At 47.7% G+C, this 25831-nt stretch overlaps 1 protein-coding gene across 1 annotated transcript; it reads right to left on the bottom strand.

Annotated features, from left to right (window-relative positions):
• Positions 1 to 3533: 3533 nt before the first annotated feature.
• Tgm7 (transglutaminase 7) lies at positions 3534 to 24550 on the bottom strand. The gene is made up of 13 exons (XM_075963792.1): positions 24541 to 24550; positions 18025 to 18207; positions 17110 to 17355; positions 14464 to 14582; positions 11775 to 11903; positions 11514 to 11691; positions 9219 to 9357; positions 8763 to 8866; positions 8144 to 8386; positions 6283 to 6609; positions 5884 to 6044; positions 3934 to 4067; positions 3534 to 3693 (listed from the first exon to the last, which is right to left on the bottom strand). Exons 1-13 carry the CDS (start codon positions 24548 to 24550, stop codon positions 3534 to 3536), a joined length of 2133 nt encoding a protein of 710 aa, XP_075819907.1.
• Between the last annotated feature and the right edge of the window lie 1281 nt (positions 24551 to 25831).

Here is a 25831-nt window from a genome sequence, read left to right on the forward strand (position 1 = left end):
GTATGTATGCATAGCTAAGCAGTCCCAGGCAGGCGTGGTCCCATTGTCTCTACTCCAAGCCTCTCCAGCAGGTTGTTAGAACTGTGTGAAATCTCTTTCCTCAGCGACTGGTGCCAGGATTCTACCTTTTCTTTCTCCCAGCATAAAATTCCTGGAGAAAGTCCAATTCCTTGGAACCATTGTTTCAAAACTCTGATAACCAAAGGGAGGGGCACAAGTGCCTTTTAGAATATCTTCATTTCTGCTGGGCAGTTACAGTCCCTGAAGCAGAGGACAGGGCATCTGCAGGCTCCTGGCCATGGTTAGGAGGCACTCTAGGCTGGTGTACAGTAGCCACTGGACAAGAGAGAGAGGTGGAAGTAGAGCAGCTCTTCTTCAGGACTCTTCCTTCCCTGCTGCAGAGAGATGCTCCTTTGCTTCTCAATCAATTTTGCTATGTGCCCTTCTAAAAAAGAAAAAAAAATCAACAAAAGATAAAGAGGGGGAGGCTGGGAAGGCTGGGGAGGCTGGGGAGGCTGGGGAGGCTGGGGAGGCTGGGGAGGCTGGGGAGGTGGGGAGGCTGGGGAGGCTGGGAGGCTGGGGAGGCTGGGGAGGTGGGCGATTAAGGAGCACGTGCTGCTCTTCTAGAGTAGCCAGGTTTGGTTCCCAGCACCCACATGGTGCCTCACAACCCTCTGTAACACCAGTTCCCGGAGAGCTGATGCTCTCTTCTGGCCTCTGCAGGCACTAGGCACACACACAGCACACAGACATACATGCAGGCAACACCCCCTTACACATACATCTATGTGTTATTTTTATTTTTAAAAATAAAAATAAAAGAAGGAAGGAAGGAAAGAAAGCAAGAAAACAAGATAGCAAGGAAGAAAGGAAAGAAGGAAGGAAGGAAGGAAGGAAGGAAGGAAGGAAGGAAGGAAGGAAGGAAGAAAACAGAACCATTAGAACACAAAGCCCATTTGGAACCAGAAAACCAAGAGGGACTCTTCTGCCTGGACCTTAGTGTCTGAATAAGACCTGGGCTCTGAGCCCAAGGAGGCAACTTACAGGTTTGGCCTTCCATTGAAATCCTGCAGACCATTAGTCACGGGGTGTGGGGGAAGTATGGGGAGGCAGGGACGTAGCTGTGATCACAACAGGATGCCCCTTGTTCAGAGAAGCTGGGCGAGATCTATGAACATCATCTTACTTTCCTATCTGGACCGAAGCAGGGCTGGGACCTAGGAGAGGGGCATTTGAGTAGATTACTCGCCTGTCCTTGCCAAGGAATAGGCCAGCTCAAGCAAGGTGATACTGGGGAAGCTCCAGACCTTTCTAAGACCCACAGAGACGTGGCAGCTGACTCCAGCTCTGCCAGGAAGCTCTGGCACATCCCAAGAAAGTTCTGGTCTCCTTGTCTGTGGCTCCTGGTGTGACACGCTGGTCTCCAGTCTAGGGAGATGGTGCTGAGGGTCCCACAAACACCACAAAGGTCTGCCAGAACCAGAAGATCCAAGTGGAGCTTTCTGCTCCCTCCCCTGCCTCCCCTAAGAAATGGAGGCACCAAGAAAGTAAAGGGATGAGGTGCCTCACACTTTACAAAATATGACTGAATCCCCTTTCCCATTTGACCTTCACCGTGCCCTGTGGTTGTCATTGTCACTTCACATCCTGGGCATCTAAGGTCTCTCCATGGAATCAAGAGCAAGCGCTTGGGTTTGTTTGACACATCGCTGCCAGGTGTCATGGACCCCAAACCTCTTGGTCCAAATGTCTTGAGTATGACACTCTATGCACCTTGTAGGGACAGGAAGAGCAGAGTCTAGAGCTGTGCTACTGCCCTGACGTGTGCCAACCCCTTGCTCCACTGTCTGGGCATTTCTTTTGCCACCTTTTCCCCCAGGGGTCCTGCCTGGCTTCCTTAGTTGGCTCCACTGGGTTCTGTGAAGTAAGGAGATGAACTCTGGAGACGCTAATCTCGGGGTACACCTCACAATGGGATGAACCTCAATTGCTGGGATCTAGGGGATGGCCCACCGGAAATGAGCTTTGAGATGACCTAGCTCACAGGACCAAGGAGAGGAAACAAAACCAGAGGGTTCGTAAACAAACAAACAAGCAAAAAGAGAAAAACAAACAAACAAAAATCTCCAAAACACGCCATGGAGTATGACTTTGAAAGCCACTTTCTAGGTGAGAAGGAAGTCCCCTGAGAGGCAGCCCATGAAGACAGAAATGACTAGGACACATGGCAGGATGGAAGCCTGACTATACCAGTGATGCAGCCAGGAGAGAAGCAACCACACCGAGAAGGACATTTGGAAGAGAAGCAAAGTGAAACATTTCTGAACGAGTCAGGGCAGGTGACCCTGTCCAGAGGGTAGGAACCGTCATGAACTCAGCTGTCATGAAATAGTGACAGAAATGCCCAGGGATGCTCCTGGGGACAGGTACAGCTGGCACAAGGGTGGAGCAGGGCATGCAGGCTCCTACTCTTGCACCAAGCAGCTGGGTGTGGACAGGACTGGGGAGGCACAGGCCTGGGGGCCAGCCTGGGATAGAAAATACCACAATGACTAAGGCAAGCAAATCAGCAAAGGAACTGGATGGGGAGGACGTCGGTGAGAGGAGCCAAACGAGGGCAGGGCCCGGATTCCTGGATGTTCAGAAATGAAAATGCCTACTAGGGAGATAATAGCATGTAAAGAGTGTGTGTGGGGAAAGAGAGAGAGAGAGACAGAGAGACAGACAGAGAGAGAGAGAGAGACAGAGAGAGACAGAGAGACAGAGAGACAGAGAGGATTAGAGAGAGCCAGAAAGGTCTATTGTAAAATGCTAGCAGAGATCCTCCCCTGAGATGGGGAAGCTGCTTCTTTAGTTTCCTTTCTACTTTTCTGCTCTTTCCACATTATCAAGAATAAACATGGGTGATTTTAATAACTACATTGGCAAAACGCTGGCTCCCTCTGTCCTAAAAATAACAAAGATGTAAAAGAAGAGGCTGTGGAGTTGTAGGGTAGCAAGAAGGAATAGAAGATGGTCATGTTTGCAGAGCACCTTCCTGCTCACAAGGGGCTCCCTGCCATGCTGGGGGCTCTCAGGACAGCAGCAGGGAAATTCTGCCCAGCAGCTGCTGGTGATTGGCTCTGTATCTGCTACCTTCTCAGGCTCCCCTCTCCCACCTCTGCCTCTAGGCTCTCTTAAGGGCATATAAGTAGAAAGACCTGACATTAGAAAGGATCTTGGCTGACTTAGTTTGTGGATGAAGCCTGTAGCCGAATCAAGAGAAGATGGGAGAGCAGAGAGGACCCCCTCTCCAGCCACATAGTGGGCAGTCAGGTCAACAGGAACAATAAGGGGCTTCTTAGCACAGGAGGGAGCTAATGCATCTTTATTGTTTCTTCCCGCGATGCACCACGGTTCTACAGAGTTTCATTTTTCCCCACTCCAGAGGTTGAACAAAGACAACACCTTGAGAAGTAGAAAGCAGGCTATGCTGGGGATGGGAATGGGGGTTGAGACTGGTACAGGGGGAGGGGGCATCAGGAAGGCCAGGCTCAGGAGGCTGGAGCTGCAGCAATGACGATGTCCTTGTAACCTTTGATCTCCTTGACCTCGCTACTGCTGATGAGGACTTGTAGCTGGTGGGGCCCAGCTTTGATGGGGTAGAGCTCCAGCTGAATTTGGATGGTGTGTCCGGCCATCAGAGTTCCAAGGCTGAAAGTCAAAAGCAGCCTGTTGGAGCCTGGAGGATTGGTTGCTTGGATGGGCAATGGGGCAGGGAACCCTGCTTAGTGAGGGTTCCCCAATACCACCAACCTCCCAGCTTTCCTGAGGTTAGCGGGGAAGGGACCAGAAGGTGACATCTGAAGACTGAGAAGGAACCCATGGGGCACAGCTCCTCAGAGACCAGCACCAGAGGAAGATTGGCAAGAGGTCAAAGGTCGCACTACTCACTCCTTTGTTATCTGCCCATTGATGAGGCCGCTTCCCTCCAGAACCATGGTGCAGTTATTCAGAGCCACCATCAGGGTGTTGGTGAGGGTGATGTAGATGTTCAGGGCTTTGCCCACCTCGGCTCTTTCAAATACCTGTGTGGGGAGAAGAGAGAGGTGCCCTAGGCCCCTGGCCTCACTGCCACACTCCACTCAGTCAACTCCTCCCTTGACCACCAGGGACTACTTAGAGCTTAGGTACCCCTAGTGGTGGAGACAGCTATAAATAGGGCTACCTCAAAGTAACACATGTGGCAACCTGCTTTAGAAGCTCAGGACACTCTAGCAAGCTGCCACCTATTAGGAATGGGCATAGAGTTTCGCTTCCCACCGTCTGTTTGAAGATGCTTGCTGGATTTAATTAGTGAGTTAGCAGTGTTGACCATGGGTTAAGTAGGATCCCAAGCACAACTCCAGTCAGCTATGATTGATTAGTAGTGTCTAACCCATGCAGAGGACTAGGGAGGGGGGTCATGTGTGCCACCTATGTGCCATCGGTGATATCATTCCACCAAAGAAGAATGATGAAGCCAAGATGCCGTGATGGATTCATGACAGTCAGGACCTAACCAAGGGGTCTTAGCTCCTAGCCCAGGACCTTTCCCCCATCCTGCTGTATCTTCTCAGATATCAGCGGGACATACTCATTTCCCACCCATCTGTGTTCAGTGCTTCACTCTTGAGCTTTGTGTCATAGGGCAGCACAGCCTCTGCCTGGAGTGGGAGACAGCGATTCTGTCCTTACCCCTGAAGCCTAGGACGCTGCCGTCTGGGTGATGGGCATCAGTATTGAACCCAAACGCGCCCTGTCCATCCAGATCACAACTGGGAGAATGTTCTAGCTTGGCCAGAGGAGGAAGGACACACCCTAACTTGGAACTCAAACAAAAGAACCAAGAGGGTGCCAAAGTCAAATGGGTGAAGATAACTCTGGAACCCAGCAGTGACACTAATCACCCACAGGCCTTACAGCCGTGGGGACCATCCACAGCCTCCTTGACACGTGCTATGTTGTTTTGGGAACCATCCACAGCCTCCTTGACACGTGCTATGTTGTTTTGGGATCTCCTCGGGTAACAAGAGGGTTCCTGGCTCAGCACCAAGCTTGTGTCTACGCTTGCAACTCTGTTTGCCCCACACAGAAGGCATCCAGGATCACCTGGCCTGACAACCTGAGAGTATGCCCAAGTGAAAACCACAGCTGACGTGTGATCCAATATGGAATCATCCAACCATTGTTCTGCTGGCTAGCATCAGGCATGCTGTTAGCCAGGCTTCCGGGCACAGAGCTGGACTTGGGGTAGGCAGTGGAAAAGTCTTTGGGAGAGGAATGGAAAGGTGGGGAAGAAGGCTTTGGGGAAGGACAACTCAGGTGACAGGAGATGGGGAGAACACGTGCCCTCCTCTGTGGAGCTTCCTTAATGCTTTTCTTCCGTAACAGCCATCAAACCTCTCTGGCACTGGGCCTTGAAGTCTGAAATTTATTTCTTGTTCCTATTTCCCATGGCACCCACATCTTATCAGTGGTCACCTTTTGAATTTGACCGTATGGTCTGTCTTAAATTTGTCTCCTCTACTCAACATCCCAAATCATTGCCTTTTTATCTCAACCTTTGTGAAGAGATCTCCTTACTTAATACAGCTTCACAGTAATATGCCTCCATCCGTTCTTGACAGAGTACCTTCCTCAGCGTCCTCTGTAAAACGTGACTTCCGTGAGATGCCTCCATGCCCCACCCTTTGTTTATGGAGAGCACCAGCGCCCACTGGTTGGCTATGGTCGAGAATAAAGCCTCTGAGACTGTAGTATGCTGTACTATCATCATGTATGGCAGGATAAGGTACCCCCCTCCAAGCCCATGAGGAGGCCATCTAAGAACCTTGGGTCTCCATCTCTCTCCAGACACCTCACCTCAATAGACAAGTGGGGAGGCTCCAGAGAGAAATCTTTCAGGACCAGCATGAACTGCCCCGTCTCTTCAACCTCAGCGATGCCAGACATGTGGATCAGCTTTTCATCTGTCAGCTTGCTCCTGTAATTGCTGTAGGGCAGCAAGAGTGGCCACTGGAGCTCTGAACATAGGCAAAGACATCATCTTGAGTCCGAGGGATGGGTTATAAAGGAATACTGCACTCAGAGGTCATTGTTGTCTGACATGTTAGGATGATGCCCCAAGCACCGCACTGGCTGGGAAGACACCGTGTGTCCTGGAAGAGGTCCTCGGTGATTTGGCTAGAGTTGGCCAGCCTGGTTCACAGCCCCCAAACCTCCCTCTCTAAAGGTGTCTTCTCATGCCTGCTACAGACTCACCCTTCTCAAAATCCACACTCAAGTGCACCGCGTGTCTCCAAAAGGGCTCCCGAGTGCTGCCCCCATGCAGCAGGGCCTGTGCACAAAAGTGGACCATCAGTCCAATGGGGCCCCGACTCTGGGCTTGGTCGGGCACCCTCTGGACATGCAGTGTGAGCAGCAGGTCCTGGCCCCACATGGGTGCCCTAGCCAGGCGGAGTTGCAGCTGCACAGGCTTATCCTTAAAGGCCTCTGACCCTAGGAGATCCAGGAGGGATGAAGAGTCCCTTCTTGGTTCCAGCATTTTCCGGGAAGCCTTAATGAAAACAGACCGCTCCTCAGAGGATCCTGGCAGAACAGACCCACACAGAACAAAGCGTCAGTGGGGCAGGGCAGAGAGGACCAGTGAGGCAGGGCAGAGAGGACCGATGACCTTCCTGGGAAGACAAGTGGCTGTGCTCTCTGCTGCCAGCCAGAAGCCCTGACCATGTGATACACAGTGAAGAGACACAGAGGGAGGCGTGCAGTATCAGATGGAGCCGGTGCTGCTCAGTGCACAGTCTCTTCATCTCTCAGTGTTCATTTCTCTTACGAAACCCAAGGATGATACTAGGTTGCCCGGAGTTGCTGAAAAGTTAGGTCATGTAACTGCTGAGTGTAAGATTCAGTGTGGTTCTTTACTGTTACCATCAGGATTCTCACCAACGTATCTCCATTATCACTACCACCACCATCCTCATCACCATCATGACTATCACCACCACCATCATCATCATCATCACTATCATCAAACCCAGAGGCTCTTCTTCCCTGCCGCATGCTCTCTCCTAAAATACATATTTAAGTCCTTTAGATGGAACTTCACCTCTTTCCCTTAGGAATAACTCAACATCTGGGCTCAAAACTCAAACTTGCTCCAGACTGTGGACGCCTCTGGAGCACTCACTATGCCCCTAGTGTGTTTTGCACACCAGCTCATTTAACCCTTTCAGGAGAGTTGTCTCATTTCACTGATAAGGAAACAGAGGCAAGGGAAGGTGGTCCAGGTTCACCCACCTACAGCACATCAGAGCCTTGCTTGGTTCTCAGGTGGCCAGAGTCCACCAAAGCTCTCGATAGCAATGTCTGCTTCCTTCCACAGGCCCAGAGCCCTCTCCCTCCTGAGTGTCCATCCATCTCTCCCCTTGCTGCTACCCCCACTGCGAGAGACATAGGTGGACAGATGTGTGGCCCTGGCAGAGTTAATAGATAAATCGCAGGACCACTATTAAATTTGAAATCAAGATAAGCAAATAATCTTTTTTTGTAAATTACTTGCAACATTCCGGGCACACGTACACTAAAAACTATACCCAGTTAATTTGAATTTTAGATAAGTAGTGAATTATTTTTATCAGAAACATGTCACACTCCGGGCTGCACAGTGGCTTAGTGAAAAAGGCATCTGCTGTCAGGCTTGACAACATGAATTCAATATCCCTGTGAGGGAAGGGGAAAGCCAGCTCCTGTAAGTTGTTCTCGGACACACACACACACACGCGCACAGACACTATAGGACAATGTTCCTACATACATACATGCACATGCATACACACATACATACAGTAAATAAATGTAATAGAAAAAAATTAAAGATGTCACATGTACCATTTGGGACTTATTTATAATAATGTATTTGTCTGTCTTAATTTATCTGGAATTCAAATTTAACTGAACATCCTATGTTCTTATTTGCTAAATCTAGGCAAATCTATTCCAGGATCAGGTGCCCAGGACCTAAAATCGTCCCCTGGGAGTTTGTCATAAGGGGGAGGTGGTGTTGTGTTAACCTGGGCCATCCAATGGTGACACCCACTCCCTCCCAAACCCAAGGCCCAGGTACCTTCTGGGTACTTGTAGGAAGTGGTGATGTCCAGGCGCTCATCTGACCCTACCATCTTGGTGCTGATCGCCTTCCCAATGTAACTGGTATTATGGGCCAGGATTTCCTGGACCTGGCCACCCTCAAAAAGCCAAATGACCTCATCAGCATTCACCTCCGCAAACACAAAAGGGGTATCATAGGGCAGGTGGACATCCCCTTCTTTGATGGCTTTCACAGAAGCCGGACCACAGCAGAACAACCCTGTGGACAAAGCAGGAATTACGGGATGAGGGGCGGCAGCAACGACACCCACACACCCAGGCCTTCTCCAGTTTACCAAGTGCAGTGATGTGCACCGATTTGTCTGATCCTCACAGTCACAAGTCACCCCATTAGTGTAGCTGTTGCCAGTGCCACCTCCCTGACTTTACAGAAAGAACAGAGAAACTCACTGCTCCTCCAGGGGACCCCACTGTCAGTGGAAGTTATACCCGAGAACTGACATTGTCTAGACTACAGTCCTGGAAGGGGGGGGCAGGGAGTAGGAAACTGCTGCACCTCTCTGGCTGGCTATGTGGGTGCTCATCCTCATTGGTCCCCCAGAGAGCCTGGCCCCTGCCACGTGAGCCCCACGCACCACTGCTGGTTTGCTGGGGCGTGGGGTCCAGAACCTGCCAGCCATTGTACCCTGGAGGAAGGTCTTTCCGGATCATCCAGCACTCGTTCCAGACGTGAAAGTTCCTGCAGAAGGGACTTTTTTCAGGCACCAGACATGAAGGGTTTTATAATTATATTTATAATTCTATTTTTATAGCTATATTTATCATTTTATTTTCCTCTAATTTGTATTAGAAAGTAATTATAATAAAGAAAGCTATCAAGGAGCTGGCCAGGGTGGTACATACATTTAATCCCAGCACTTCAGAAGCAAAGGAAGGCAGGTCTCTGTGAGTTGGAGGCCAGCTTTGTCTACATAGAGAGCTCCAGAACAGCCAGGACTGCATAGAGAGGCCTTGCCTGACTCAGTCCCAGCTATCACAGTTCATCCCATACCCGGGACAGTGCTGAGTTTTTGCAGACAAAAATCTCTTACCAGATTTTGTCTGGTTTCTGAGTTGGCAGCATCCCTGCAGTGCGGTCATAGTAGGTGTCAATGGTCAAGTTCCCGTCTGTGTTGTGTGCAGAATGGAAATTGGAAACGACTCGAGTTGGAACGCCTAAGCACCTCATTACTAGAGAGGGGAGATGACTAAGGTCATTTCAAGCAGAATTATTACTTTCCATGCATCGTCTTTAACCTTCAGCAACTTTTTTTCAGCAACTCTTTTATTCCCAAAGGGCAGCACCCAGAGAAGCTTCTGTCCACCTGCCCAGCAGTGGTATCCATTCACAAAGAGGAAGAAGTCATTTGTGAGCCACTTAAAACAAGAAAACAATAATAGGCTTGTCATTTCTGGCATTTTTTTTTTCTCCAGGTTAAAAGAAAAGAGACTGAACACTAAAACACGTGAGAATTCCAAAAGCAGGGGCGGGATGTGTGGCCAGTTTCAAAAGAGAAAGTGTGTGACCAGAGGTAAGAGGCTTAACTTCCCTGGATTAGTCTCCTTGTAAGTAAGGAACTGGATGGTTTTCCGTTCTAAAATTCTGATTCTGCCATTCTACTTAAAGACACAAGTTGAGAGAAAGAAGAACATTAGAGAACTGGGGATGTAGCTCAGTGGTGAAATGCTTGCCCGGGACATACACGATTCTGAGTTCATTCCTCAGCATTGCAACATATACTAACAACTAAAGAAACAAACAAGAGGAAGATTCCATTGTAGACATCAGAGATTAAAAACTACTTACCATCTTTGATAAGCCAGCAGCGCCCTCTTGTGGATCCTCAGGACAGTATGTAACGCTAAGATTTCACAGGCACATTTACTCAAAACAGACATTATCCCACGCTGACACACACACACACACACACACACACACACAAACTAACTGCCCACAGTCGGGTGTAATCAAGAGCCAGGCGTGTCCTGGGACTAGGTCCTCACCTCTGCCAGTGAGTTCAGAAGAGGTCTCTCCCACCTACTCTTCCTAGGAGGGTTGACAGAGTCTACAGAGGCTGCTGGGAAGGTCACAATGTTTTTAAAAGTAAAAAGAGTAAGAGTCCTCCTGTCTCGATGCGCTGAAAAAGCCTCCAGCAGGGCCACAGGTTGGCAGTTAGCTGTCTACTCCAGAACTGCCCCTAGGCTTTCTACACATCTGCAGGGGACATGGGACTCAGGCCTGGGCTACAGGTGACCAAAAGCAGCTCAGAAGTCAGCCACCATACTCTGTGAAGATGGAAGGGCTTGGAGAAGGGGTCAAGCCATGGATCTAGTCATCCTAGGATCTGAAGGTCCAAGGTGATCTCCATCATGCCCACCTGGCTACCACTGGAGACTTTCCAGGCCAAGGCAGAACAGGGGCTACCGGAGGCCACAGTAGCCACAGCCCCACCTCATAAGGAAGCTAACGAGGTCATTTTGTGTACTCGGATTTAAATCTCTGCACCTGAGGGCCCTGAACATAACAGTAAGACTATGCTTCCCCTCGGTGAATCGAAAACAGAAGCCTGTTCTCATCCTATGCGACACCCCCTGCTCCAATGGAATCCACCTGTTACTTCCACAGACACCTAGTGTGCAGTGTGACTAGACAGCCCAGCAGAAGGAGCTCTTTGCAGGAGGGAGACAGGTAACACCTCAGTGCCCTAGGTTCTTCAGCTTCCCAGACACTTGGGCCAAGAATTTGGCGCTGCACTGTAAACAGTTGAGTATGCACTCCTTTGAGTTAAGTATCCGTTCTCCTCAAGGGTATTCAGCAGGGTAGCAAAGCTCTAATTGTAAATCAGGTGTCTTGGGGAGCTCTATGTGTGAGGTCAGGCCATCCAAGACTGTCGACTTATACTTCAGCTTCCGCCTCTCGGTCCACTGCAGTAGATGGGAAGACGTGCTCTGCCTTTTGTGGGGACTTCAAGTTGCTCTATCTAAATGGCCACCTTTCTGTCTGTCTGTCTTTCTGTCTCTTGAGACAAGATCTCATCTAGTGCTGGTTAGCCTAAACTCCCGACCTAACTGCCTCCACCTCTCAATTTAGAGGTGTGCCCCACCTTGTCCAGTTCAGGTGCCCACTACTAACACTCTTCATCAAAGAAACTCTGGGAAGACTGCAAAGATCACCTTCTGGAGACTTAACAGTGTGCAGGTTAAGAACTCGTGTGCACACAGCCCCTAGTCACGGGCCACTGAAGCTCTGAGCCCTTCAAGAGCCGCAGCAGACTCTGACAGTGGGGATTATCATGGCCTGACATGAAGGGGAAACCAGAAAGAGTCAAGGGATAAGACTCACTTACCCGTGCACATAACACAGGCAAAGACCCAGCACTGTCCATATTTCACAGGCTGCCCACCCCTGGCCGACCACTGCCGCAAGATGGCCACACTGCCGTTCCATTCCAGAGGGCTGATGCCCTGGGAGTAGTCCTCTCCCCAGTTCCCCTGAAGCACACCACTGTCGTCATTGCTGTTGATCTGCAGAGAGCAGACAGGGAGGTTTCCACAGCGTCCTGGAGATGCCCGGGCTGTCCTCGGGCAGGGGAAGCTGTGGCTCTTACCATGGCACTCACCACCCTGCATACGTACACCACGCTGCCCCTCTGAGAGTGGTCTTTGGACGGGTTCTTCAGAAAGTAGAGGCTCTTGTTCAGGATCTCAAAGCAGATATCAATGATGTCCTCTTCGAACTTATAAGGCATTTGAAGGGGGAAATCAGAGAAAAGCAAAAATGTGTGGAGTCCAGAAACTTGGGCATGACAAGCTTTTCAGGGGTGATATGTTTATGAGAGGAAGGTAGTGGGGTTCAGCCACAAGACAAAATCCTACAGTGATGGAAATCAAGTCAGAAATGTGTTGGGAATCAGAACTCTTTACAAAACTCAACTATGTAATTCTTGACAGAAAGTGCAAATGATTTAAGAGAATGGGAGAGAAGGTTTTGAAATTCCAAATTTAAAATGATAAGACACACAGGAAGAGGAACATGGAGACATTTCTCTGAGGTATTTTAACATGATGGGTCCCAAGGACCTAGATCATCTATCTGTTGGACTTGTAGAAACAGGAAAAGACCATATGGATGGGTATAGTGCCAGCATTTGAGAGGAAGGAGAAGGTCGCAGAGGGTATTGGAGTCAGGGCTAATGTGGCTTTGGAAAAGCCAGGGTAGGCTGGTGAGATTTGCTTACAATATGTGTTTGTGACAAATGTCGCCCCTTTGGCTGTCAAGTGCACCATTTTCCCTCTGAGTTTCAAAACACATCGCAAATTGCAGGCGATGGGGGACGGGAGAGTGTGACCTTCCAAACACCTCCCACCCCCTAGAATAACAGGGAGAGGACACACGGACCATGATTGGTGGCTGAGAGTGGAGATGTCATCCACAGCCCAAGTCCCCGGACCGCCACCTGCTGCACGCAGTAACTGGTATTTGATATTACTAGAGAGCTGCTGTTCTCTTTTTCAGTGCGATCATGAGTTGTGGCTGTTTTTTCAGAAAGAATCATTATCCTCTGTGACTATATTGTGATGTTCTCAGATTAAATGATACAGACACTATCTGTAATTTCCTCCCAAAAGTCCAGTGCTGAGACGGGGAATGGAGACATCTAGAGCAAGACTGGTTACACCGCTCTGTAAAGGGCCAATGGCAGGCAGCCCCCCCCCACCTTGCAGCCCAGAGGCCCTCTCTCAACTCACTTCTGCCATTAAGCATAAAAAGCCTTAGACACAGCTACATGAAGGAGCATGCCTAAGTCCTTCCCAGTGAGGTGCTATTTGTAGAAACTGAAGTTTAAACTGTCAAAAGTCTCAAAATAGTATTCCTTTAAAATTCTTCCCAACTGTTTCAAGGCATGAAAAGTATCTTTCATGGTGACTCATACAAAACCAGTATTGTTGCAGCACAGAGGCAGGGGGATTTCAAGTTTAAGGCCAGGCTGAGCTACATAGGAAATTTAAAGACTATCCTGAGAAATCAAGTCAGTGAGAACGTGCCCTAAAAAACATAAAAAAAAAAAACCCACACCAGGGTGGAGGGAAAGGGCTTCCCACAAAACGGGATGACAGGCGTGTAATTCCAGGGTCACTTGGTGGATGGAGGGAAATGACTCCCTGGCTTCTGCATGTGCCATGGCATGCATGCGCCAATACACATGCCCACACATGAATAAGTAAAATTAATTAATTTAATTTTTAAAAATTATAGCATTAGGAGAGAGACTGGAGAGATGGCCCCACAGTTAGGAGTACTGCCTGCTCTTCCAGGGAACCTGAGTTTGATTTCCAGCACCCACATGGTAACTCACAACCTCTGTAACTCAGGGAATGTATCACCCTCTTCCGGCTTTCTTGGGCACTAGGCACACATGTGGTACACAGATATATGCTCATATACACGATTTTTTTTCAAGTATGATAGGAGACATGGACTGTTGCTTTCAAATTATAGAAGAATGAAAGGTTTGTCATAAACCAGTCCCTAGTAGGGCTGGTAACTGAACATAGAATGATGTGGGATTCCCCTTGGTATGCTGTGAATACGTATTATTACCATTAGTTAATAAAGAAGCTGCTATGGGCCTCTAACAGCACAGATCAGAGCAAGGTGGGAATTCCAAGCAGAGATAGAGGAAAAGAAGGCAGAGTCAGAGACACCATGTAGCCACCAAAGGAGACAAACACCAGACAGAACCTTACGGGTAGGCCACAGTCACATGGTGATACACAGATTAATAGAAATGGGTTGATTTAAGATGTAAGAGTTAGTTAATAAGAATCCTGAGCTAATAGGCCGAGCAGGTACAGTATCTGTGCAATTATTTCGGGTCAGGGCAGCCAGGGGAAAATGAGAAGCCTCTGTCAAGAAAGGAGGTTGTTACAGTTGTGGGCAGACTTTCCTCAGGCTGTACTCTTTTGCTTGTGTTTTGGGGTTTTGTTTATTTGTTTGTTTTTTGAGACAGGGTTCCTCTGTAGCTTTGGAGCCTGTCCTGGAACTAGTTCTTGTAGATCAGGCTGGCCTCGAACTTACAGAGATCCACCTGCCTCTTCCTCCTGAGTGCTGGGATTAAAGCATGAGCCACCACCACCCGGTTTCTACTCTTTTCTTAATAAAGCACAAAAACGATGAAAAGAAAGCCATATTTTCTTTGCTTGCCCCTTTCATTGGATGGGCACACTGTGCCCTTTGTTGCCTAGCAGCCCCCAAGGAGCCCATGCCAGGCTCACACGTCCAGGAGGTGGGGTTACCTGTCCATAGTTCCAAGGCCTGGAGGTAATGGAATTTTCTTGACCCTTGTAGACAAAGCCATAGTCACTCATTACGTACTCCTGCAGCAGTGTTTCGCTTGGCAGGTAGACATCATCATCTGAGCAGTCAAGGGTAATGGAGAGAAAAAGAAAATCACAAGGAACAAGCAGGAAATTAAAAAAAAAACAGCATAAAAGTAACAACGTCTTTCTGGAAACAGGAAGACAGTCAATGGATGACCAGAACAACAAAAATTAAGACTGGACCCTCTTAAAAGCCAGCCGCGTACTTCTCCAGAGGCCAGCAACAAAATCTATGCTATTAAAAACTATAGCTTATAAAACTTTGTGGCAGAATGTCCCAGCGGCCTGGCGCCCGAGGGATAGCAAGCAACCTCTACTAGTCATGAAACCCCGCTGGGTTATACCTGGTCTGGCTCCAGAGTTTTCACAAAGACCCTGGGCCTTCCTTTGAGTTACAAACACTTTTTGTTGTTTTATGTGAATCTTGACTGAGAGTTTCCCATGGATACAAAGCCTATGCAAAACTTGGTTCAGGGGAAACCGTGGTACCTCATGAATCAGGTATTTGCACCTGGCATTATATTGTCGGAAACTCTTCCAGTTTGTTTTGAGATATGGAAATCTACTAGCTAAAGTATAAATATAGGAAAAATAAAGATGCTGGGAGGTGAAGGCAAGGAGCATCAATTCATGGAGACTGAGCCCCCTGCAGGCACAGAGGCTGAGTTCATTCTCAATGTGACTCTGAGTCTCCATTTCTCTGACACTTGTGAACCCACACACTCTATGACAAAATATTTGTGACAAAATTATAAGATTATTTTGGAAAATACAGAAAAAAATCACTCTACACACTACTCAGAAATACCTACCACAACATTGTCTTTTTGCTGTATGCGTATGCATAATTAGTTAGAATCAAATTGAATTCTACTTGCTAAGTTATCTCACTTAGCATCACTAGGATATTTTCATCATGTCGTTAAAAATTCTTTGTGGGGGTTGTAGAGATGGCTTGGTGGTTGGGAGCACTGACTGCTCTTCCAGGGGACCTGGGTTCAATTTCCAGCACCCAAATGGCAGCTCACATCTGTAACTCCATGATGTGGGAGTGTCATATATCAATCTGTTGATTTCATTGGTTAAGTAATAAAGAAACTGCTTGGCCCTGATAGGTTAATACATAGGTGGGTGGAATAAACGGAACAGAATGCTGGGAGGAAGAGGAAGTGAGATCAGAGGCCATGCTCCCCTCTCCCGGGCAGACGCGATCGATGAAGCTCCGACCCAGGATGGACGTAGGCTAGAATCTTCCCGGTAAGCGCACCTAGGGGTGCTACACACATTATTAGAAATGGGATAGTCCAGGTGCGAGAGTTAGCCGAGAAGAGGATAGATATAATGGGCCAAGCAGTGTTTAAAAGAATACAGTGTCCATGTAATTATTTCGGGGCATAAGCTAGCAGGTGGCTGGGGTGCTGGGGACACAGCCCCGCCGCTCTTATTACAACAACTCCAATTCCAGGAGATCTGACACCCTCATACAGACAAGCATGCAGGCAAAGCACCAAGCTATGTAAAATAAAAATAACTAAATCATTTTTTTAAAAAAATTCTTTGTGGGACCAGGTGTGATGCCGCACACTTTCATTCCAGCACTCGGGAGGCGGAGGCAGGTGGATCTCTGTGAGTTTGAAGTCAACCTGGTCCACATAACGAGTTCTAGGCCAGCAGTGCTCCATAATCAGAGCCCATCTCAAAACAACAAAACCAAAATGAAACACTTTATAAAAGCGAATTTTGCAGCTGAGTATAGTAATGGATGCCCATAATCCTAATATTCAGGAGGCTGAGATAGAAGATCATGAATTCAAGACCAGCTTGGACAACACAAGACCCCATCTCACAAAAGGAAAAAAAATACATTTAAGACTGTTGAGGGGCTGGAGAGATGGTTCAGGGGTTGAGACAGCACTGGCTGCTCTTCCAGAGGTCCTCAATTCAGTTCCCGGCAACCATATGGTGGCTCACAACCATCTGTGGTTTGATCTGGTTCCCTCTTCTGGCATGCAGACCGAACACTGTGTAATGATAAATAAATACTTTAAAAAAAATAAATAAATAAAGAAAGAAAGAAAGAAAGAAAGAAAGAAAGAAAGAAAGAAAGACTGGTGAGAAGGGGGCTGGAGAGATGGCTCAGTGGTTAAGGCATTGCCTGCTCTTCCAAAGGTCTTGAGTTCAATTCCCAGCAACCACATGGTGGTTTACAACCATCTGTAATGAGGTCTGGTGCCCTCTTCTGGCCTGCAGGCATACACATAGACAGAATATTGTATACATAATAAATAAATAAATATTTTTAAATAAAGACTGGTGAGAAGATTGGGTAGGTAAAGGCGCTTACTGTTAAGCCTGGTAACCCAAGGTCTATTCCTGGGACCCACATGCTGGAAGGAGAGAACCAACCCCACAAGATGACTTTTATATATGTAGGTGAACACACACACGCACACAAAGAAGTTTTTTTGCTATTGTTGTTTCAGCACACAGTAATATGTCTCACAGATATGCAATGATTTTCTGATCACCACCTTATCACCACAAGCTGGGAGCAAGTCCTACCTGTACTCCATGGGTTAAAAAGCAAGATGAAATTCCCCAGGGGGTAAGTCACACCAGGACCCTGGTCCTGAGAAATCTCCAACTGCAGTGTGTAGTGGCCAATGACTGCACTGGCTGGGCTGAAAATCGAGACTTGAAGAGAGTTACTGTCAGCAGTGAAGTCGGAAGCACTCCAGACATTCCCATTCTGGGTCTGCGTGAGCAAGAAAGTGGCTCGGGTCCCTAGAAGCTCTGAGGGCTCTGGTCCTGAGGAAGAGAGAAAGAAGATCCCAGGGGAAGTCTCAGAACTCTATGTGATGAGGCTGGAGGCATGATGGCTCAGTGGTTAATCGTGAATACTGCTCTCACAGAGGACTGGAATTTGGTTCCCAGAACTCAAGTAAGGCAGCTCAAAATTATCTGTAACTTCAGCTCCAGGGATCTGATGCTCACTTCCAGGCTCTCAGTATGTGTGTGCACGCACACACACACATTTAAAAGTAATAAAAATAAAGTAAAATCAACGTGATATATGACTCCCTGTGGCCTGCCATATTCCCTTCCTTCTCCCAACATTCACTAAAGCCTTTTGCTTTAAGGCCTTTACTGACTTTTAAGTTCTTTGGGCCTCTGATTTTTTTCCATTTCCAATCTGTAAAATGAGAGTATGGTACCAACTTAAAGTCTTCCATAAGAATTAAAAGGAGGTCATATCTGTGATGTTTTATGGCCGTGCCTGTGTACTCATAGGCTCACTGTCGTGGCTAAAAGATCACAGTTAACAGGGCCAACAGTTCCGATGTGAGAGTCCGTGGGGTCCCAGAGGAAAGGAGAGGGCACCTCAGAGATAGGTGGCAAGAGCCCTTCCCCCAGGAAAACCTTACTAACTTTCTGTTTTGAGGGAACCAGAGGAACCCGAGGGTAGAGCCAACTCACCTGTCTCAACCACAAAGGTGAGGTGGTCCTTCTGGGGTTGGAAGGGTCGGTTGAAAGTCAACGTTAAGCTGAAATGCTGGCCCCGGCGCAGAATGAGCTTGGTTGAGCCCATCTCCTGAGTGTGGTGGTCCTTGTTGTTCCTGGGGATCTGCCGTTCCACAGACTTGAGCTCCAAGGCTGCCACTTTGGGAGGGAGGACAGGTCACTGTCCAGCTGAGACTTGGAATCATTTCTGTGAAACCTGACTGGCGTTAGCCTTTCTGTCTCTCTCCCTTCTAATGTCATGACAATCTCCAAGGGCAACTGAGCAGCTCCTAGCCAGGGATGGGGAAGACTATCAGTCCTAGAGGCATCAGAGCTGGAGGACTGGTGTCCCAGAGAGCAAAACAAATCCTAGGAATGGAAATCACTCATCTATCGTCCTGCTGGTCTAGGAAAAAACACGCTGGAATTGTGTATGGATGAAGCTGAGCTGTCTGGAGACTGCTCATCTGCTCTAAGACAAGTCCCGACTTCAGGTAGGGGAGTGGGGCTCAGGATTACTTGGGCTTACTTCCTGATCCTCCGTTTTGTTTCAGGTCTATGCAAAGGTATCGTGGGTACACACCTAGTGCGTGGCTGTAAGGTTCTCCTAGCACAGTAGACAAGGATATAAAGCTTCTGGAGCGACTCGGCCCCAGGTCATCACCTTGGCAAGTCGCTTCGGAGACCTTGAACAAGTCATCTAATAGTCCCAGACATTACTGTGTTCGTCTAAATAGCAGGGAGACGATCATGTTCCTGCTTCATAGGGTTTACGTGGGTCTTCAGTAAGGAGGCATGTGTGAGAACCTCTGCACCAGGCCACACACAGAGACAGCGCCTGCTGATTCTCAGTTACTCCGAATAGCAGCCATTATGCAGCTCACTTTGAATTTGCTTTGCTGTTCCTGCTGACAATGCTCATTTTGCATTTATCAACAAAAATTCATTGGGTTTTTCTCTAACAAGTCCAGCCTATTGGTAGGTTGTGAGCAGCTACCCTCTAAGCCAAACAACCACCAACCAGGGGCAGTCAGTCGGGTCTGCTGACAAAAGGGTCACTCCAGGCGGGCTTTGTGGACTGTTTACCCATAGGGACCAGTGAGTAAGGTCATGACCCTTATCTGGATCTCCAACCAATCCACAGCACCTGTTGGGCACTTCTATCTCACTACACACGGCCCCCTGGAAGAGTCACATGTCTAAGTGAAGGAAGACTGGCGGCAAGGCTCCATTTACGCAGCCAAGGGCAAGGCCCTGCTTGGTAAAGGCTTTAGCAGGTGCAGTCAGCTCAAGGAGGAACACCCAACCCCTGCAATGCCCCTCCCCTGTGCCCTTAAGGAAGCCCAATAAACGCATTGATTCCCCAGAGTACACTCTGTCAGGACCCTTTCTGTTTGCCATTGGGACTTCAGTTTTAGGAGAAGGAGTGGATGTTGCTATGTCTTCCCCTGGGAAGAAACCTTAGCAGCATAGGTTAGGGGGTCAATGTTTAGCTGGAAGCTCCCCTTCGGTCTTCCTCTCTCCCGTTCCAAACCACACCCCCTCGCAGAAAGCCCACCAAGAGGCAGCTCCTCCCCCAGAGCTGCTCAAGGCTGCTACAGGATACTTAAGCTTTGGTCCACATACCTGCCACGTGATTTATCCTCTCATCACCCCCCATTCCCCACCCCAACCCCACTCCCACCCCACTCCCGCCCCCAGATCACCCAAAAGTGCTTCGCTTAAATTAGACCTGGTCCTCTACTTTTAGTTAGGCTCAGTTTGGCTGTCAGAGGAGAAACCTCTGCATCAGCGGAGAAACTTAGTATAGGGTTTCAAAGTACCTATCAGTCAACTGTAAGGAAGATGAAAAGGCTTAAGAGACTGTTGGTCATCCAGGTAAGATCCCAGGAACCTACATACTGGAAGGAGAAAACTGTCTCCCTAAAAGCTGTCCTCTGACCCTGATATGTGTGCTTAATATTAAAGTGGCACACACAAATATAATATGTAATATATTTTAAAAGATAGGTGACCAATAAGAAAAACGGGATAGGGGCTGGAGAGATGGCTCAGTGGTTAAGAGTACTGCCCTACCCTTCCAAAGGTCCTGAGTTCAATTCCCAGCAACCACATGGTGGCTCACAACCATCTGTAATGGGACCTGGTGCTCTCTTCTGGCCTGCAGGCATACATGCAGGCAGAATACCGAGAATACTGTGTACATAATAAATAAATAAATTTAAAAAAAAGAAGAAAAACAGGATAGACAATGTCATAAAGCATGGTAAAAATGTCCGGCAGAAATGAGGAGAGAACACGAGACACGAACGAACCCACATGTACAAGTTTATTAAGAAAATTATGTGCACGAGCTCGGTGAAAACGGTGTGGACAGAATGGGGAGAAGAGAGAGCGTGAGAATGGCCCGTTTAGCTTTTAAAGGCTCCCCAGCACAAGCGCACAACGGGGAAAGACGTGCCCACGTCAGACACTGATGACGGTCGACACTACGCCCTGCGCCTGTGTTTGGGGGCTTTTGCGTCAGACGCTGGTGACGCAAATGGGGGGCGACCCACGCATGTGCACAGGGGGTACATGCTCCTGCTTCAGAACCCAGAAATACAGCCTTACGGATAGCTAAAGGAAGTACACATGGAATTCTAGAAAAGCAAGGACAACTTATGTAAATGAGTCATGGTGTGAATTATGGGTCATAGTGAAAAGTTTGAAAGCAGCTGACCTAGATCCTGTTGAAAGCTGAGTATAGCTCATATTCTTGAGGGGCCTGAAATGTCCCACCAAGACCACTGAGTTAGCTGGAAAGGTGCTCCACCCTAAACGTGCCTTCCAGAGGCCTACCTTGAAAGCTCATGTATGTACCCCGAAGACGAATGAAGGGCACGGGGAGCCCTCACATGTGCTGCACAGGAGAAAGCAGAGCGGAGGCTGGCTTTCCTGTCCACTGCTGGAGTGCAGCTGGCTCCCTTTCCCCAGGCCAGTTTGGGAAGCAAAGGAGAGAGGGGCGGGCTGTCGCCCTGTTGCCGGCTCTCAAGTCTCCACCAGACACTTGGGCTTTCTTTTCATTCCACTTAATATAATGACGTGTTGGATCGCCCAAGGGCTTTTCGTGTCAAGGAGACATGACTTAGAACAAAAGGAAAGACTTCCAGTGAAGCCAGGAAGGGAAGCTGAGAGAATCAGGAAGGAGCTCAACAATGCTGGAAATCCAGTAGAGTCAATTAGGAAAACACGTCAGCACCCACAAGACCTGACTTGGATGTGTCCCAGTGGCAGTAATGGTGTTAGTAAGAGGAGAGGCGAGCCTCAGACACAAGACGCCTGGCGCTTACTTGATTAACTCAATGACAGGGGCATAAAAGGATGAAATTATATCCGGATATATTACCAGCCTTTAGAAAGGGGTGGGAGGAGACATTAAAATCGTCGTCTGCCTAGGAGGAATCCGCAGAGAAACCAAAGCCTGAGACAGCCTTGCTCTCAGGTGGGGCTCCATCCCCCCCACTTGGGTCTTGAGAATCACAGTCATGCGAGGGCTTTCTTTAGCCACTGAAGAGGCCCCACCCCATGATGGCTTGCCTTCACAACACCTTTGTTTTCTGCAGAGAATTGAATAGCATCTGGAATTAGCCCCACAAAAGCAGAGACCTTGGTCATCTCGAACCTGGATCCTTCATGTCCAGAACGAAGCATTTTAGAAAATCATGCTTGTTTTCAGAGAACTACTACAATCCAGTCTATTATCCATATCCAAAATCTTTTATATTCTCACAAATACTCTGTATTGGTGTGTTAGTATTGTTCCTGACACGAAGGAGGGTCCTGGTCAGAACTGGAATTCAAGCCTAAGCAGGCTGGCTCCAGAGTCTGTCCCTTAATCTTCACCATCTCCTGCCTTCCCCAGTGGGCAGGTGCTAACTGATGTTTACTGAATGGACAGGGTGCGTGTGTGCTCAAACTTCAAGAATGGGGCATCAGAAGGGCAGTCAAGGTAGTCACAGTAGTTCAAAACATAAAAGTGGCTATAAAACAAGACTATATAAAATTAAGAGCCGGGCAGTGGTGGTACATGCCTTTAATCCCAGCACTAGGGAGGCAGAGGCAGGTGAATCTCTGAGTTTTGAGGCCATCTTGGTCTACAGAGTGAGTTCCAGGATAGCTAGGGCTACACAGAGAAACCGTGTCTCAAAAAAAAAAACAAAAGCAAAACAAAACGAAAAATAAAAAAATCTTACTCAGATCACAATTAAATACAACGTAAAACAATAATGAAATCCATATTTGATCTATTAAAATATTGAAATAATTAGCAGTACTCTATTTGTTGAAGGCATGTGGAAGTAGATCACCTCATATACGACAATGGGAGTATAAAATCCACACAGACACAGACCTTCAGAGACAGGATCCTTGGAACAAGCTGGCTAGCCAGGCTAGCTGAGTCAGCAAGTTCTAGGGTCCATGAGAGAGCCTGCCTTAACATTCTTGGGGGAGACTGATCAACAAAAACACCCAATGTCACGTTCACAGACATGAGCGCAAATGTGTGTGCTATGTACACACCCATGCACATACACACACACACACACACACACACACACACACAATCAAAGAATAAGGAGAAATCATCCTCTAGATGCCAAAGGTAAAACAAAAGGTATTGACAATTATAGGAAAGGTTTCATTACTTCAAGTTTTTTAGATTATCAAGCCTTTGTTTTAAACAGACGTTTCTTTTCTGTACTGGGGAAGTGATACTTTGATTAAAGATGAGTTTTTGAGCAGGAGTGGCTCATCAAAGCTGTCTTTGAGATTAATTTAGCTGTGGCGTTTAGTTCAGACCAGAGGGAGAGAAAGCCAAGGGTGGAGAAGGCAGTGGCATTTCTGTTGCAATGATTGCAATCAAAGGCTAATGGGAACTTAATTAAATACAGGTGATGGGAAGAGCCTGCGAGGGACCAGCCATGTGTACCAGAGACTGGCCTCTATGGGCATGTGGCAGTTAAGACATATGTGTTGCAATACTATGACTTGCAGGGCTTCCTCGGGCCACTGCAGGTGTAGGTGAAGATCAGGGCCAGAAGAGGAATCCATTGCCAAGACGGTGACACTTTATGTAAAGACACCAAAGGTAAGTTTTTGGAGTAAAGAAATGGCCAAACCTAAGAGGAGTTGCTCTGCTAGAAGAACTGGGGAGTCATCCTCTAGACCAGGCTTCTCTATAGGACCCAAGCGGGGCAAACAACAATGAAAAGCCACAGCTCTGTTTCCACTCCGTCATGCAAAGGTACCGCAGGGTGCAGAAGCTGGGGCATCAGATGAGGCTCAGCTGATAGAGCATCTGCCTTAGGGTGCACAAAGCCCTAGATTTAGTTCCTGGCACCACTGGGAGATGGTGGTTTGCACCTGTAATCCTAGCACTTCAGAGGTGTAAGCAATGAGGTCAGGAGTTCGAGCTCAGCCTTAGATACATTGTAAATTTGAAGTCAGCCTGAACTAAGACCCTGTCTCAAATGATCAATAAGACAAAAACAAAGTACAGAAGCCCTCAGGTAGCTTAGGAGGTTAGAACAGAACCAGCCCCAGGACCCACCTGATTGCTTTCCATATTCTGCAATTCCTTAGACTCAGACCACCTATTTTTCCCTTACTGCCAACTATACTGCCTCCTTGAAATGTTTTTGCTCAAAGGTGTCTATGTGACTAATTAATTGTTTACTCCCCAAGCCCAGTAGTTTCCATAGCTGCTATTGAGCAGAAAGCAGTTCCTGGGTTGGCTGCACAGGTTAAATCATTAAGTCTCTTGGCTCGTGTATAAAAGTAGCTATAAATATTAAAGAGTCAGCTTGTCATAATCATAAAATGCTAACTAAAACCATAATGAGATTCATCTTCGGCCTATTGAAAATGCTTGAAATAACAATAACCTCTTTTGTTCAGAGCATATGGAAATTCGATGCCTCATAAAGAGAATATGGGATTATATGCTCGCTCAGACTTAAAGCCAGCTGATGCCTACCAAAATATAAAGCGGATATTGCCCTTGCTCCAACGTTTATTCTTTTAGAAATTTTGCATATAAAATACTTCTGAACATCTCTGCAAAGTTCCACCAACAGGGGCATCCACTGCAGCATGATTTGTAAGCATGAATACTAAAAGATAAATGACCATCAGTAAGAGATGGTAACTGATTAACATGTTTATTATTAATAAACTATGCCCATATGTCCTACTTGGACTTCCCAAGGCCATTCCAGCTCTGAGTTTTAAAGGCCGGATGGTCTACAGCTTCAGGAAAGAAAATTGAGGACTGTATGATATGTGCTCCAAGATCCAAATGCAGGTGGAGAAACAGGAAGAAGGAGACAGATGGGACAGTGAACCATCCACTGGTGGCCTCTCCAGTCTTCTCTGCACTCCTCCCTTCCAGGCTTACTCCTTCCCCAGACTTAACACCTCATAAAAGTTCAAGAGATTGCCAGTACTCACCGGGATCCATCTCCCTGAGGTCAGTCAAGGCCCTTCAAGTGGCCAGCATTAGGGTTCTGGTCCTGGAGCCTCTCTGAGTGTTAAAAGCCCAAAGCCTCTCTGAGTGTTAAGAGCCCGTCCTTCCATCATGGAGTCGGGTGTGGCTGCCACTTCCTCCTCCTCCCATCTCTTCCCTGAAATTTCCCGTTGTTCCAGGTGCCTTCTAGCTTAAGGAAAGAAGCCCGGCTTTAAGCCTTTCAAACGCTTGCTGAGGACCTTCTGTTAAGCTGTGGAGTGCCAGGTGACATGGAAGGCAAGGCTCCAGTCTCTTCTGTCACGCCAGGACTCAGGATCACATTCCTTCTGCACCCTCTAGACTGGCATCACCCATTAGTGTCGGTGCTGGGACAGGAATGACTGGAAAGCTAAGTGGCCCGAGGAATGGAAGACAGATGGTCACAGAAAGGGATGGTGCAGCCCACAAGGACTCAGACTGAACTTTGCATACTGAAGAAAAACAAGGCATAGTAAACAGCCAATTGCCCAGTAAATTAAAGTGAAACTCATGACGTTTCCAGCGACAGGGAGCAATTGTCTCTGATAATTAACTTATAGAATATAAAAATGATGTCTTTTAGCTGTTTACACAGATATGCCCATTTTAAAATGATGGAATAGAGGAAACAGAATATCCAACCATAGTTACAATCTTCTTTTTTATATTTCACTGAGTAAAAAATCTATAGTCAGTACTTAAGATGCTTTAGTTAAGAAGCCTCGGTCAATGAGATGGCTCAGGAGGTGAGAGTTGAGTTTAATCCCCAGGACCCACGTGGTGAAAGGATAGAACTAACTCCTGTAGGTCACCCTGTGTCCCCCATGCGCACCAGATAAATAAATCTGAAAAAATTTAAAAACAAGTAAATAAGGGGCCATCAAGATAGCTTAGTAGGTAAAAGCCCCTGCGGACAAACCTCACAACCTGAGTTAGATCCCAAGACCCACACGGCATGAAGATAATCAGCTCTCACGAGTTGTCCTCTGACCTCCTCCTGCAATGGCACCCACAGGCCTCCGTTCACGCGACCACACATCAAATGAATGAGTGAGGAAAAGAAGAGGAAACAATAACTTCAAACCAAAATAGGTAAGAAGGCCATGGCAGGTGGTCTGTGTGTGTGTGTGCGTGTGTGCGTGCGTGTGTGTGTGCATTTCTGCGTGTGTGCGTGCTTGCATGCACATACCAGACTGACGGTTTTTAAAAAAAGCAAACTCTCCATTAGCCGCTCCTGGGGAGTAATTTAAATTGATC

Source organism: Microtus pennsylvanicus, chromosome 2, assembly GCF_037038515.1.
Source record: "Microtus pennsylvanicus isolate mMicPen1 chromosome 2, mMicPen1.hap1, whole genome shotgun sequence".
In the NCBI taxonomy this organism is placed as follows: Eukaryota; Metazoa; Chordata; class Mammalia; order Rodentia; family Cricetidae; genus Microtus; species Microtus pennsylvanicus.